The following is a 15458-nucleotide window of genomic DNA, read 5'->3' on the forward strand; positions in this document are numbered from 1 at the left end:
GTTTTTTTGTTTGTTTTAGAGTTCAGAAAGTATCTTTCCACTTTACAGCAGAAAAGTAGATCCATAAAACTTATAACACATATATACAGCATTTGCAAACAGAATTTGCTAAGTTAGTATCATTAATTAGTTAGCAATATTACTAGGAATCATTAGCTATGTGGACAAAACACTACAGGTACATAGCTCTGAAATAAGTTACAATTTTTTGCTGCATTAGTTTGCAATTTAAAGAGAGCTGGCTTTGCAACCACCCTTCCATCTGAGGATACTGATCCCCAACATCACAAGTGGCAGAATGGCATCTATTTGTGTATCTGGTCCATACATCTGGCTTCTTTGCTTAAATTGCCGGTAAGAGTTTGCATTAAGAGCCTGGACTTAGTGAAGTTTCCCAAAGTGTAGATACCCACTGCATTTTGCTACTGTAAGTGTAGTGATGATACCATCAGGAAAAAGGGCAAGGAGCACAAGAGGCATTCAAACCTTCAATGACTATAGCACCTCCATGCACATGCCAAGCCACTGCGTAAGACTTTGGCTTTGACATAAGGAGAAGTTTTACCTCTATTTTCTTACAAATATTCTCCAAATCGCTACCAGTGCCAAATCAGACAGAAAGCACAATTTATCCACTGAATGTGAAGTTATCGAAATCTCTGATTAAAATGATATTCAAGAAGGGGACAACTACTACTAACAAGTGCTGCTGAATCCTTAGAGAAGAGAGTAAGACACAGCAAATAGTGTTTATTAGTGGATTACTCTGCTTTACACAATTGGTAAGGCTGCTACTTTTCTCCTAATTATTTTTTGTAGGTCCTTTAGTTTTGCAGGTTCTCTTCTTTTCAGCCCTGTTAAAGGTATAGATATAGCTCACAAAATGGACCAGAACCGACTCTCTGGACCTCAGGGCAAGTGTCAGAGCACAGCTCGTGTCTATTCAACTAAATTATCTCCCTTTCCATACTGCTTACTGAGAATAGTCTGCAGACTGTTAATCCATGAACACTAGTCAAATTTTCTGGGAGAGTATTAATTGGCCTAGACCAAAATTATGCCAGAGAACTGCTAATAGTCATACAGCACAAACAACACATGTTCAGCCCTCTTTTATTCACTAGTATAAATAAAAACACTAACACCACAGTGTCTAAATCCAGTTGTGCACTGCAATGTCCTGGTTGAGAACTTCACGCTGCAAGTCTTCACAGAGGTTTACTGCTGTCTCCTGAAAGCTTTGGTAGACCCACTGAAGTCTCCAGTTACACTTGCACCAGTTACAGCACTAAAGGCAGCAGTGATTATACAGCATATGAATGTTAACAGGATGATGACCTCTACCAAAAAAAAATAATTTTGGAGCACTCTCACATTTTCTATGGAACTAATTGTAAAAAATATCCTGTAAGTCGATATACTTCGTGTACCTTAGCTGTTGCAGACATGCTTGTTTCTGTGAGCGAGGATATATGAGAAAGTAGAAGAAAGGTTTTGTTTGGGTTTTTTTCTGTGAAGTTTTTGATGGCTCAGTCATACTGAGTGACCTCTGTGATCTTCTTGGGACGAGACAGACTGATTTAGATCAGGATTCAAAAAAATCCAATTCTTAACTCTGCTACTGACCTCAGTGTGACCAGGTACAAGCCACATCACCCCTCTGTGCCTCTAATTTCTCCTTCCTTTTTGTCTCTCTTCAATCATCTTTTGTCTAATTGATAAATTCTGTGAGAACACACTGCAATGTCCATACAGTGCATAAAGAACCTGAGGTCTCCTCCTAAAACACAAAAAATACTCCTTTTAAAACTGAAAATTCACCACAAACAAAATATTTTGTCAAGATGCTTTGATTCCAACAGTTTTCCTAAAACTCATACGCACAGCAGATTACTGACAGAAAACTTGCCCAGTTTCTAGTAATTTTCCACAGTCTTTTCTTGACTGCCTACATTTTCAGATCCATAGCACTTCATCAGGGATTTGGGGGTACGACACTGATGGTCCCAGGAAGTGCAGCTCTACTGCAGGCCATGAAGCAGACGGCTCTAGGATTAAAAATCCAACCTCTCTTCTGCAGAGAATTTTAGAAGTGCTGGCTCGTGATTTCCAAACAGAATAAGCTAAATTTTGAAAAAGTTATTTTGCTCTGTGGAGGATTTTACTTTCTCCGTTTCATACTACGTTAATAATAGACTTAAATAACTCTTGTGCCTCAATAAAGTCATTGGCCTTCTTACAAATTTAAAGAGAACAGTCTGGAGTCTGATACTAATAAAACTTATTGGGTGGCCAACAGAACAAATTTAGCTGAAGCTGAACAAACTTCCAAAGGCTTGTCCGAGAAACAGGATTATTTCCCTATTTGTTGTACCTCTTCCTACATTCTCCCCTTTCAAATATGAATGCGTGTGCATGCCCAGAAACCACTTCTAAGTCACAAAGAAAAAAAGCACATTACTCTTGTGATATTAGGAAAGTTGGTGGATGGAAGAGGAAAGACTAGACTAGAATAGACCATTTCAGTTGGAAGGGACCTAAAATGCTCATCTAGTCCAACTGCCTGACCAATTCAGGGCTGACCAAAAGTTAAAGCATGTTGTCAAGGGCATTGTGCAAACGCCTCTTAAACACTGGCAGGCTTGGGGCATCGACCACCTCTCCAGGAGCCTGTTCCAGAGTTTGACCACCCTCTCGGTAAAGAAATGCTTCCTAATGTCCAGTCTGAACCTCCCCTGGCGCAGCTTTGAACCATTCCCACACATCCTATCACCGGATACCAAGCTGTAGAGAGCAATGAGGTCGCCTGTCAGCCTCCTTTTCTCCAAGCTAGACAAGCCCAAAGTCCTCAGCCGCTCCTCGTAGGACATTCCTTCCAGCCCTGTCACCAGCTTTGTTGCCCTCCTCTGGACGCATTTGAGGACCTTCACATCCTTCTTAAATTGTGGGGCCCAGAACTGCACACAGTATTCAAGGTGAGGCCGCCCCAGCGCTGAATACAGCGGGATAATCCCCTCTTTTGACCGTCTGGTTAGGCTGTGTTTGATGCACCCCCGGATGGGGTTTGCCCTCTTGGCTGCCAGGGCACACTGCTGACTCGTATCGAGCCTGCTGTCGACCAGCACCCCCAGATCCCTCTCTGCAGGACCGCTCTCCAGCCACTCCTCTCCCAATTTATACTTGTGCCCAGCATTACTCCGTCCTAGCTGCAGGGACCGGCATTTAGACTTGTTAAGTTTCCCATTTGCCACTAGGAAAGGGGCAGAGGGCTCACAATCTACCAAATGGATAATCTTTGTATAGCTGATTGACGTAAAGTTGGAGCAATCCTTAAAACCAAGTTATGCTTGCTGTTTCCTGAGAAATTCTATGCAGAAAGATCACAACCAGCCGCAGATCCCCATGTTTTTTCTTTTGACAGCAAGCAAGCCAGAACATTCTGTCTACACAGAAGCCGTGATTATGCAAAAAGCTTTCTTAGAAATGAAGATGGCTAACAAGAAGCCATATAAACAGCACAGCTGCCACACTATTAACTCTCAGATTATTTGCACCTTTCTGTGTAGTCATGACAAATTAATTCTATATTTATTAATTCTGTGGTCATGACTATTAATTCTGTAATCTCAAGACAACCTCTGGACTTCCACCCCTTTTGATCAAAAAGAACTACTAAATCATAAGGCATGCAATTTGCAATTTTAATACAGAAAAAACAAGAAAATCTTTTCACTTCAACTTAAAAAAAAAAAAGCAGCTGGGGCAGGTAGGTGTGTGGGTGGGTGTAAAAAAAAAAAAAATCAAAAAATCGGAAGTCAGACAGATGAAAGGCAGATGCAGAAGGATAGTCCAAGCAGATGGCCTGGTTAGGAAAAGATAACAGGCACAAATAATGACTCACACCAGAAAGGAGATGTACATGATGACCTCCTCTAACACGGACAGCACCATTGAGTCAAGGACACAAGGAGGGTGGAATAGCTTAAGTAGTGGTTTGAAGTTCAGTTCTGACCTGCAAGATGACTCTTGTAGTAGAGGAGACAGTGGACTAGAATTCATATCACTCATGAGCTTTTAATCATCTTTTCATATGCCTGCACACTACAAGACTTCTAACCCTTCACAATACTGTCACATCCATGTGGGATGAAAGTGTGGCTAATAAACTGCCTCAAACTGACTGGGGCTAGTTATACTTCTAAATGTAGGTGGCTTGGAAAAGTATTTCAACACTGTACCTCCACAGCACTGAAAAGCAGAGACCAGCCTGCAGAGAGCACAAGCAGTCAGACTTACTAGCTAGACATGGGGAGCAAAAGCTTCCTAAGTTTGCTCACCCCCAGAGCAGCATGGACTGGGATGGTGCTGTGCTGCTCCTCTCCTTGCTGTGCAGCTCCCATGGTAAACCCAGGTCAGGCTAATTCTGACTTCAGACAGACCAAGCCCAGTTATATTTCATGTCAATTCAAAGACATTCACACTGCATACATTTATCTCCTTCTATTGCACTACTTGTCACTTGCATCAAAATTAGGAGCCTACATAGCAAATCTAATCTAAATTCAATTTTCTGTTTGACTAATTTACTGGAAGTCAATACTTAGAAAACTGAGGGAGAACAAAAACAATTAATATGTAGTCTCTCATACAATATACATTACAAAAAGCTGAGAGTTAATTGAAAACAGTTGATCCCTAATTTTACAAAATCATTCAGTACAGCAAGTCTTAAGAGAAAAATCCTGGAAGTCTTTTTGATCCTTGTTTTATTTCTGAAAGAATTAATGACACTGCTGTAGAAAGAGGTCAGTTCACACAGCTTTTCTGAATGAACAACAATGCTGTGAAAACTGGGATTGATTGATAGCCTACTGTTTGCGTCATTATGTCCAAATGTTTACCATTTGAGTCTTCAAGGAAGCATGAGACAAAAATCAAAACAAGTTTTGTGAAGACTTCAACAACACTGGCAAATTAAAATTGTATCCAGAATTGTTTAGACATGATAGCAGTGGAGGAAAACTGTTTCCTTCTGCATTATACAATTTCTATCTTTGCATTATGCAGTGTCTTAAATTTCTGGTGTGGAAGAGGAAAGAAGTATTTCCCTCCCCCAGAACAACTCTGTTTTCTATCATTTTAACCCTTTGCCTCTTCAAAGCATTCTGTTGAACTCAACACTGTTTCCTCTTGCAGTCGCCGCTCTGTAGTTATGTAAGATCATACTGTGTTCATCCCCTTCTAGTAAGATGAGTCACCATTTCTAAATGAACTGTTTACAATATTAGGATGTTCTTTTACAGGAACCTCATAAATGTCTACTAAACAATTTTTTTTTTTTTTTAAATCACTGTGAATTATTCACTTTTTTTTCAAATTTGATAAACACTGAAGTTCAGAACTGGTATCACTACTTCTGGAAGCAAAGGCCCCTTAACTGGCAACAGGAATACCTATCATCAGATGCATAAAACTGTGGGGAAATGCAGCATGACCTCTCTAACAGCAACGGATAGATAACACCTAATTTTATTTATCTGTCATAAACAACATTGTTGCTGTAAGCAGGTAGCTTAATCTAACTAATCTCAGTAAGACAGAGGTTATTAGACAGTAGGGAAAAATAGCCATGGTGCCATCTCCTTCAGGCACAGATAATTAATTTTGTTACTTAGCAGTTTTGGGAAGAATACCCATAAGTAATGTGTTCTACCATATCCACTATGTGATCTTATGCTATATTTGCAGGCAACAACATCATCTTAACATCTTCTCTTCCTTACCTGCGTAGAAAGTATAACTATGCAGTCAGTCTAAGAGACCACAGGCAATATCAAGCTTCATCTCAGCCTGTTCCTCCATAATACACTAAATCTTCTCACAAATAGTAATGACTCTTGAGTTATTTAAAAGACCACCTAATTTTCTGGAACTGGAACTACTGCTGACAATTCCACTTTACCACACAAGAACTGTCAAATTAAAGGATCAACTTTTGTCTGTGCAAGTGGCATCCACAAGCATAGGAAAAAAGATCAGACAATGAGTTTACAAGCTGTAGCATGAATAATCAGAATAATCTGATTCTAACCCTGGAGTCCTCATGACTGGGTGTTTCATATTAAAATAAAAAAGACATCTGTCATGAGCTTAGATTCAAAACTACATAATGCACAGTCTATGAGAAGTGAAACAAGGACTTTGGACTGTTGGCTGGAAAGGATTTTTTTATGATTTCAGGAGTGTAAAATGGTGAACGAAAAGGGGGACACTGGACAATTTTATTCTGGACTTCCCTGAGTAACCAGGACATTAGTCTTCTTGGAGGACATCTGAAAACCAAGAGATCTAAACTGGGGAATGGAAGAATGTTGATAGAGAGGCATGGTCCCTGAAAATCTAGATCTATTTCTATGAGGAAATCAGCTAAGGTTTGAAAAACTACAAAAATAGTTATACAAATTATGGTGAATTTAATCAAAGAAGTAGAAGAGCCAATTTTAAAGGATGCAAAAGCAGATATTAAAAGAGTACAAAGGACAGCAAGAGTTATGTATGACTAGAATAGAGATATTGAATGAATATGATGCAGGGAAAAGAAAGGGAACAGCTGTAGACCCATTGACACGAAAAAAAATAAGATGGGTCAACACAAGTTGAAAAAAGAACTGAAAAATAAGTGCCACTCTTCCATGATGCTGGGATCAAGATCAGAAATAATTAAACATTGCCCAAAACCTAAACGACTAGCTTGCCTTGGTTTTAAGTATGAGCAACTAGGGATAAACAAACGTAAAAACAAAACCAAGCAGACACCCCCCCCCCCCCCGCCCCAGACAGGATATGATCACAGCAGAGAACTAAACACAATTTGATATGCTCAAATTGCAGAACTTGCAAAGTCTTACTTTAAAATACTGCAAACTGAAATGAAATTGCACATCTTCTAGTAAGGATTCCCAATAACTCTAGGGGATCAGGAAAAGTAGTCCACAAATAGCAAGTGAAGTATTATCTATACAACCACAGAACTCCCAAGTTCGATTTCAACTGTATGCAGCCCTTAGACAAATTTCAGTAAACAATAATTATGGAAATACAGAAAATAAGTACTAATAAACAGCATAGGTTTATCCATAGTATAACTTCAGACTGAGGCATCTGTCTTTCATTTATGAACTGCTGTGTAACTGATAAATTACAATTTATTATTGCAATAACTAAAACCCAAATAATAACACGCCCGAAAGAGATTACAGTAGGCTGCAATACAGAGGAAGTGATTACTGGATTAGTTTGTGTCTGAGAATATTGATTTTAATATTTATTAAACATGACAAGTAGGACTTCACTGCTTGCCAAACTTCACGTCAACACAGGAGGATCAGAACAAAAAAAAAAATTGTAACAAATTAAATGCATCAATATTAAATGCAAGGTGATACACTTTCTGTGATGACTTGGTCTTACTATTTCTGTTGTCACATAACCACAGCTGCTGCCTGTAAAGCAGCTATATAGGCACCAAGGAAAAAGAAAAACTACTCAGCTAATGAGAAAAATATCTGATTTAACACATTTACTGTCTAAATACTCATTTAGACAGAAAATTAGAGAGGGTTCTATTAGATCAGTTCTAACCTAGTCTTCCAGAAGAAAGTACTGTACAGTACTACAGCAGGAGTACTGTAAGGTAAAAAAAGAGCATCTTCCCTGCATGTTGTCTCAACATTGCATTATTCTTAAAGACGTTTGCTACCAATAAAGTTAGCCATTCTCCTTCTTGTTCTAGAGGAACATGGTATCCTTTACAGTCAAGGTAATGTAATTGCCGAAAGTTTTAAGAACTATACTGGCTTCTTAATGCTTGTTCTAATTTGAAGTACTGCTTTTCTTCACACTTTCTGATCATTACTAGTTATGTATAAATTAATTGATATGCATTTTGACAAATGGGTTCCAAACTGCTATAAACTCTGCAACAACTCCACTGCAGTAATTAAGGATAAAAAAAATCAAGCTAGCACTCCTTGCAGTCTGAAGAGTTAAAGGACAGACTCCAAGTAGAAGCCACTCTTTCCTTTGGTCTAACAATGCCCATGACAAAAAGCCTTCAACTTTTATCCATCAGTTTTCCTCTGATGAACAGTTTAAACAGATGAAACTATTCAGCAATCCAGAAAAGGTGAGCACTGTACAGCATCCACCAAGCAGGATAATATATACATAGTTGAATAAAGGACCAGTTTGAGGAGGGAGAGGGAAGTATGGGTTGGGATAATAACTGCTCGAGTAGTTATTTTTTAGAGCAATTCAACAAACAATAAAAGCCTTGAATAAATAGTTTCATAAGCCAATTTAAATAAAATGCAGTACCTAAACAGTTACCCACAGTCTGTAACAGTCCAAAGTAATATCAACACAATATTTTACAAAGACCATTTTCACTATCAGTGTTTTAATGTCACTATTCAACCTGTTCTACTTCTGACAGTGTTCTTTACATGGTGTTTTCAACAATCAGTGTATATATTCAATCCACATATATATATATTTTTTTTCATTGAAATATTTTTTCTCAGCACAGTTAAAAGAGAGACTTAATTATATCCACGTTTCCTAAAGCAAAGGCATATAGACACTGTGGGTGGTTCTTGAAACCCTTCCCTCCCTCTTCTTGTGGTGGTCCCCAAGTATCTGGCAGCAGGAACAGCTCACATATATGGCTACAAATGCTGAGTCTGAAAATCGTATATGCTGTGTGTTCCCACGGCACAAAGCTCAGTTACGGATGTCACCATAGACAAGCAATCACCACAATTACCATGAAGCTTCCAGTTGAGTGAAAAGTCATTGGAAAAAGAAAACCATAGAGGAAAAACAAACAAACAAAAAAAGGTAACAGATGGAGAAAAACAGAAAGAGCAGCTCATATTGATTGTGTTGCACTGACAAAAAGATGCAGCTAATGTCACCGATGCATTAATTCACTAAAGAGGGGGGGGTAAAAAACAGTCTTGGAAAAATATCTACATTTTTGAAAAAAAGAGAGAAAATGGTTGAAAACAACTTGCTTCACCAATATCTATTATGTCTTTAAACATTACCTTTGCTATAAACATTACCTTTGCTACTACTTTTTTTTTTCCTTTGTTCAGAAAAATTTAGTAAATCTAAACTTTGATAACACTGAATAAAGTCTGAAAACCCAGATGTGGAAAAGACTTTGCCATCATTTTCTAATACACCTTTGACAATGTATTCTATTTTGTTACAACATTAGTTTAATGCCTTGAGCAGAATAAATATAAACTGTAGATCAAGACAAAACAAGTTTACAAGAACAAAAATTAGAAGATACCAAAAAAGGTCCAAAGAGGATGGTTTTTAATATGATGAAATTCAGTCAGTCTTGACCACAAGCTATTTTTCTTTCATAAACTGTTTCATCAGATTTTCCTGTGGAAAGAGACTGTCTTATCATCATTTTATAGATCACAAACTGAAGTCAAAGAGACATTATGGCCAGAAGTATCCATTTTTTGGAGGGTGGGAAAGAAGAATAGTAATGAGAGGCCTAGAACTTGACTTCAGACAGTGCCTGGTGTTTGCACACTCAAAGCCTCAGAGCTCTTGCTGATTCCAAGTACAAGCGAGCAAGCTGTTCAGCAGAACACACTCACATTGATCACTGGATTTTTCTGGTGCTCCTTGCTATAAAATGGGTGGTTTTGTTACACTCAGCTTGCCTAGTATCACATTTGAATGAACTCCCTAGGGGAGAAAGAACTGAATTCAACTCCCAAAGGCAGTATTCAGCTGCCTAAATTATAATACTTCCCAAAGTACCTTAATTCCCCATCCATCATTTCAACAATCAGGACAATTATTTTTCACTACACAGCCCTGACACTAAAATATGCCCAGCCTGGGCAGGAAGACAAAAGTCTCACAGAAAACAAAGGGAGATGAGAGATGGAGAGTGATTATAAGCTGTATAATGATCAGTGTGCATATGTATCGAAATTAAGATTGTACAGGCAGTCTACAACTCTGACGCCTCCTAAATTTCAAGTATTCAACTTCAAATGGATACAGCTATTTTAGAAGAAAAACATTTATGCAGCTTCCCAGATTTCCAAAAAATGCTTGCAAATTAAATTCTCACATGCCCCTAAAATGAATAGGAACACTCAGCTCTACAATCTCCTCTGCATTTTGAACTGATAGAGCATCTACTGACCGAGGAAGCTTGTTAAACTCTCGGTGAACCAGCATCAGAGAGAAAATGAGTTGACTAAGTGGGTTTCATTGAGACTTCAGCAGCATTGACATGCTGAGGTTCTGTAGTCTCAGGAGTCTAGTCCACTTGCTGGGAAAGAAGGAAGTATGTCCTTGTTATGACTGCTAACATTTCTATAGGCAAAACTCAAAAGTGGCACTATGCAGTCTGGTGAGTTAGTGTTGGGGTTTTTTTTAATAGCTCAAAGGTGTAGTAGAGCATGAACACTTAATATGGGGCACATTACATTTGAATAGGGAATGAGATGAGTGGATAAAGCCAAGCAAGAGAATAATCAAAGTTCCCTTATTGGCTAAGTTGAATCATCAGTGAACAAAGTATGATGAATTGAAGCAGTCAAGCCTAAACCACTGCTGCACTTCACACCTCTTAAGTACACTAACCTTACCTGTGCATGTTCTTCAGCAGTAAGAATCACTGCTGTCATGGGCATCCATCTTTTCAGGTCATTTTCCCTAAGTCTGATCCTTTATCATCTCTCCATTTTGTCCTGGTTCTGCTTCCTCCTGATCTATCTCCTAGGTGTTTTTTCTTTCCATATTGCCATGCTTAATCTTCTACCTTGTATTCCTGTCTGGGGTACAGTCTACTTGTACAGCAAACCCTGAACAAGTTTCCCCCAGTCCCCTATATGACTATCTCCAGATCCACCTGACCATGTATCCACTTGCATCTTCTTCTGCCAGTGCAAACTGCCCTTCTTTTCAACTTTTGATTCAATTTGCTTCTCCAAATGGGTCTCCAGACCATCCAAATCACTTCGCCAGCAAGACATCTGCTCCCATTCTTTCATGGATGCCTTGCACAATCTCAGTGTATGATCCACATGCAATATGCTTCTTTTTCTCCCTCATCCTTTTAGTATCTCCTATCCCACTTACTCTGTCCAGGTGTTCAGTTATGTCAGTTTTTGGCTTTTGCCCTAATCTCTTTCATCCTGCCTCATTGTTTATAGTCGCTTTCCCATCACATTTAATGACTCCCAGATCTGTCATTTTCTTCCAAATTACTTGATCAGTCAGTCTGCCTCCACCTCCACTGGCTCTATGTATCAGTATACCTCCATATCTCCTCAAGAGTTCACATTATTTTCTGCATTTAGCTCAGACGGCTTTCCTTCTGTTATCTACCAGAAGGCAAGGAGAACACTCAGAATATAAGAACAATTGAACAATGCAACAATACAAAGCTGTGTTACAGGAGAAATTCTGCTTAATCCTAGATAGCTTACACCCATGTGAGGGATCAAATTTATTAAACTCTAAGTCTGAGCAAGTTACTCAGTAGAATCTTAGGGATCAAAACGAGACCAAATTTAAGCAGATTTATACAGGAACAGAGAAGTATACTCCAATACAAGGAAACCTTTCTGCTAAATTTCAAATTGCTCCTCCTAAGTGTAAGAATAGTACCTATTTTAGTTTCTTCCAAGTAATCAGCATTTTTTGCCCCCATTGAGCAAAGAGTATAGGGGTTTTTTTTTAGCCTTTAACAAAAATGAACCAAGCAATTAGCGTAGCACATTTCTATTCTGCTATTAAAGGTTGGTGCCTATGTCAACATCTGAAAAGAACGCCTACTACCCAGAAGCATCAAGGAACTAGTACTCAGATAAAATTACATTGCATTCATGTTTTTGATAAAGGCAGTAACTAGCACATTCCTCATCTGCAGCTTTAGCAAATCTACATAAAAATTATCATCCATTACATCCTGGAATAACTTTTGCATAAATGCTTTTTGAGTTTCTTTCATATAATTTGTGCTCGATTGCCTTCCAAGTCAAAATGCACCATTCTTCTTAAACCCCCCCTTTTTTTTTTAAATTCACTTTGTACCTTTTCACTAGTGTCTGTAGGATCCTCATACTTAAGCATTTAAAAATGGTTAAACTTGCTTGTGCTAACATTCAAGTATCCATTTGTACCTTGCTTTATCTTTTGGACAGTTACTTGAAAGCATTACCTAAAATTACTCTCTAAAGTTTATAGTAGCTTTAGGAAAAATGGACACATGGCTAGCAATATTCCATATTTTTCTTACCTTTTTTTGGTTTTGGAAATTGTTTCCATGTGTTAACAAGTATTAAAGCGGGGTAAAAAAATACTTTGAGATTTCAGTTAATTTCTAAGATCACCATATGTAAAGAAATCCATGACAACTGTTTGATTTTGAATTACACAACTACTGTGTACAACAACATCTTACAGATTTTCACACTGATTTCAGATTTAGTACTTTACGGTCAAAGGTGCTGATACTACATCAGTAAATTCTGTGCCAAAATCTTCTCTAGAATATCAGACATTTCTTGAAACAAATTGCAACTTGTTGACTGAAAAATGTTACCCATTTACAGGAACTGGTAAGATGACAGAAGAATAAGATGAAAAATGTTTCACATTAAATTATTTTGATCTTAATTTGCAGAGTTCCAATAGTTGTAATCTTTGAGGCTAAAATAACATCCAGAAACACTTATTTTTCTGAATAAATGCTGATCAACAAATGCTACTGTATGAAATGATATAATGCTACATGAACTAATTGGTGTCTTGTCATACAATACTACTTAGTAACCATACAGAAACTACTACATACTTATAAAAATCACTTTCTTTTCTTGTGCATTTTTGAAGGTTAGGCTTCAACAGGGAAAAAAAAAGTATTCTGAAAACATCTTCAATTTCTATCAATTTTGGAGTTTTACACATGAAAAGTTTATGCAATATAAAATTAAAAGTAACTTAAAATAAAACTTCTGTTGACATTGCCACATGCTGTTACTAATAAAAACATTCGCATTAATTTTCTGCATTTTTTAAAAATATTCTTAAAGCAAAGGAGTACACAAATTTTAAAATAAAACTTCCAGACACTAATTTTTCATGAGTGCCTAAGGACTCAATCTTATCCTTTCCAAACACTGCAGGTAATGTATAATGAGCACGCTAAAGGGCCAGGAAGGAGCGAAATCAAACTCTGGTACTGAGACATAGTTCTACCTCCAAAATCCCCATATTAAACAAAACAACGACCCACTCAAACAATAAATCAACAGCAAAAATTATCTTATTGGACAAAAGTTATTTCTACAGTACCTTCAGAGGCGATAGCACTAGGACACACATCTTTTAGCAGATCTCCCAAAGTATGCAACTGTCCTCCTGAAGCAATTGGTCGAAATAGCTTCTGTATAAAAGGTCTCTCTGTTGTCGCCTGTTTTAATAACAAAATTAGCAAAACCAACAATTTAAAGACCATGCAAATATATAGTATTACTATTTGAGACAGGCAGAAGACAGGACAGAACGAGAGGTTGCAGCAGAAGAAATACCTGGCATTTCTTTTTTTTTTTCCCCCCCTTGCATTCCATTCATATCATGAAATGCAGGGGAATTTGTTTTTTAACAATTGAAAGTAAGTTGAAACTCCAGAAAACTGTGAAGATAATTTATAAACAGTGTCGTGGATATAAAAGTGTTAAATTCCTTTTTTTTTTTTTAATTTAAAAAAACCCCTTCTGTTATGGGAATAGTATCCGTTTGAACAAAACATTTCAATATATTCTTAATTTAATTAAAACAAGCAGTGAACACAAACTTAGAAGCTCAGTGTAGGCCTATGTTTTGCCAAGTCAAAGCAACACTGTAACAAATATCCAATACCTTCTACAATAGTCTATCTTCCTCCTTTTAGAAACACATTAAGCACTTTCAATGGCAAACAAGTACCCTTATAGCTCAAGCCAGGTGAATTTTCTCCAGTAGATTTTATGTTGAAAAATTCAAACTATTTCAGCCACAAGAAACAGAGTACAATTTAAAACAAACAAACAAAAAGCTGTTGTGCTTTGACAGACAACCTAGAGTCTTCTGCCTGCTTAAGGAATTAGTCAGCTGTAAAGAACATATATGCCTCAAGTCTGCTACAGATATGCACAGGAATTCAGAATGACTTCAACTATGGGTCCTATGATGATGTGCAAGATCTAACAATTTCTTTTGGAGATAAAAAGAAAGCAAATCAATTGGCAGTAACTACTGCCAGTCACTGTCCACAACATAAGCAATAAAACTCCCAACACTGCAGAAGAAGCAAAGTAGTTTATGGGATCTATACATGCACTTATTTAAGAACTGTGGTTATGTTAAGGTAATCCCCTTCTTTTGAGTATCTGTATAAGCAACCCCAAGGTCAGCAAGCATCTGATATTGGAAGGACAGGAGAAGTTTTCTTCCTGACAACCTGACCTCTCCTCCCAAACTGGGCACTTGAGCCAGAAAACAGAAGTTAAAAACATCATTCAACCAACATAAAAATTTTAATCAAGCTCTAAATTGTTACTGACAAATTTCTGCTAGCAGCTAACTCCAGAAAGCAGCTGATGTGGCCTGCATTATGGGTGACTGGGCTCCAGTAAATTACACTTTCATCATATACTATCTTAACTAGAAAAAGCAATACAAGCCACTGCCCCTTCCAAATTTAGTTTCCTTCCACTTGGAAAGTGGTTCCTGTCCTACTACAGTAACTAGAAAATAGAAACAAAACAACACAACTCAACATCAAGAAGTATTTTATCTCCTGATAGATGTTTTCAGGGGAAAAAAAAAAGCCAAGTATAGTAAAAAATTTGAAAGTTAAAAATTAATTTTGAAAGGAAGTTACAATGTGGTCTCTGTCACCTACCTACATGAAAAGCCACAGGCAGTAGATTAACCATGAAAACTTAATTGCCATTCACCTCTCAAACAGCAGGGCAAGGAGTCTTTTCATAAGAGTGGTACACTACCTCAAAGTAATTCCAGGGCAGTACAGTGCAGAACTGTTGACACACAGCTACTTGTTACTTCTTGCCAACAGTGTCCAAAAATGGAAAAATAGTCTTTTTCCAGTTTTTCTTATGAAGACTGATCAGAAGGAGCTGACTAGCTGCTGTAGTCAATTTTCTATGGCCTCAGGGTAGCAGAAATGTGGATACAAACAGTGCTAAGGAAATGTCTGAACATTTGAAAAATGATGGGAGGCACACAGCCAGCAGGATCCACTTCAGATAGATCCACACTTGAGAAGTGAACTCTGGCACATTATATTGAAGAAGTGTACCTCCAAACCATTTTAAAAAAAAAAAAAAAAAGATAAAAAACCTAAA

At 37.7% G+C, this 15458-nt stretch overlaps 1 protein-coding gene across 1 annotated transcript in view; it reads right to left on the bottom strand.

Moving 5' to 3' along the window:
• Positions 1 to 15458, bottom strand: part of ATG5 (autophagy related 5) — an 84283-nt gene that overhangs the window by 13519 nt on the left and 55306 nt on the right. The window contains exon 6 of the mRNA XM_069804967.1: positions 13405 to 13522. Coding sequence (XP_069661068.1) covers positions 13405 to 13522 — 118 coding nt within the window. The remainder of the gene's footprint in view (positions 1 to 13404; positions 13523 to 15458) is intronic.

The sequence above is a fragment of the Haliaeetus albicilla genome, chromosome 17, assembly GCF_947461875.1.
Source record: "Haliaeetus albicilla chromosome 17, bHalAlb1.1, whole genome shotgun sequence".
In the NCBI taxonomy this organism is placed as follows: Eukaryota; Metazoa; Chordata; class Aves; order Accipitriformes; family Accipitridae; genus Haliaeetus; species Haliaeetus albicilla.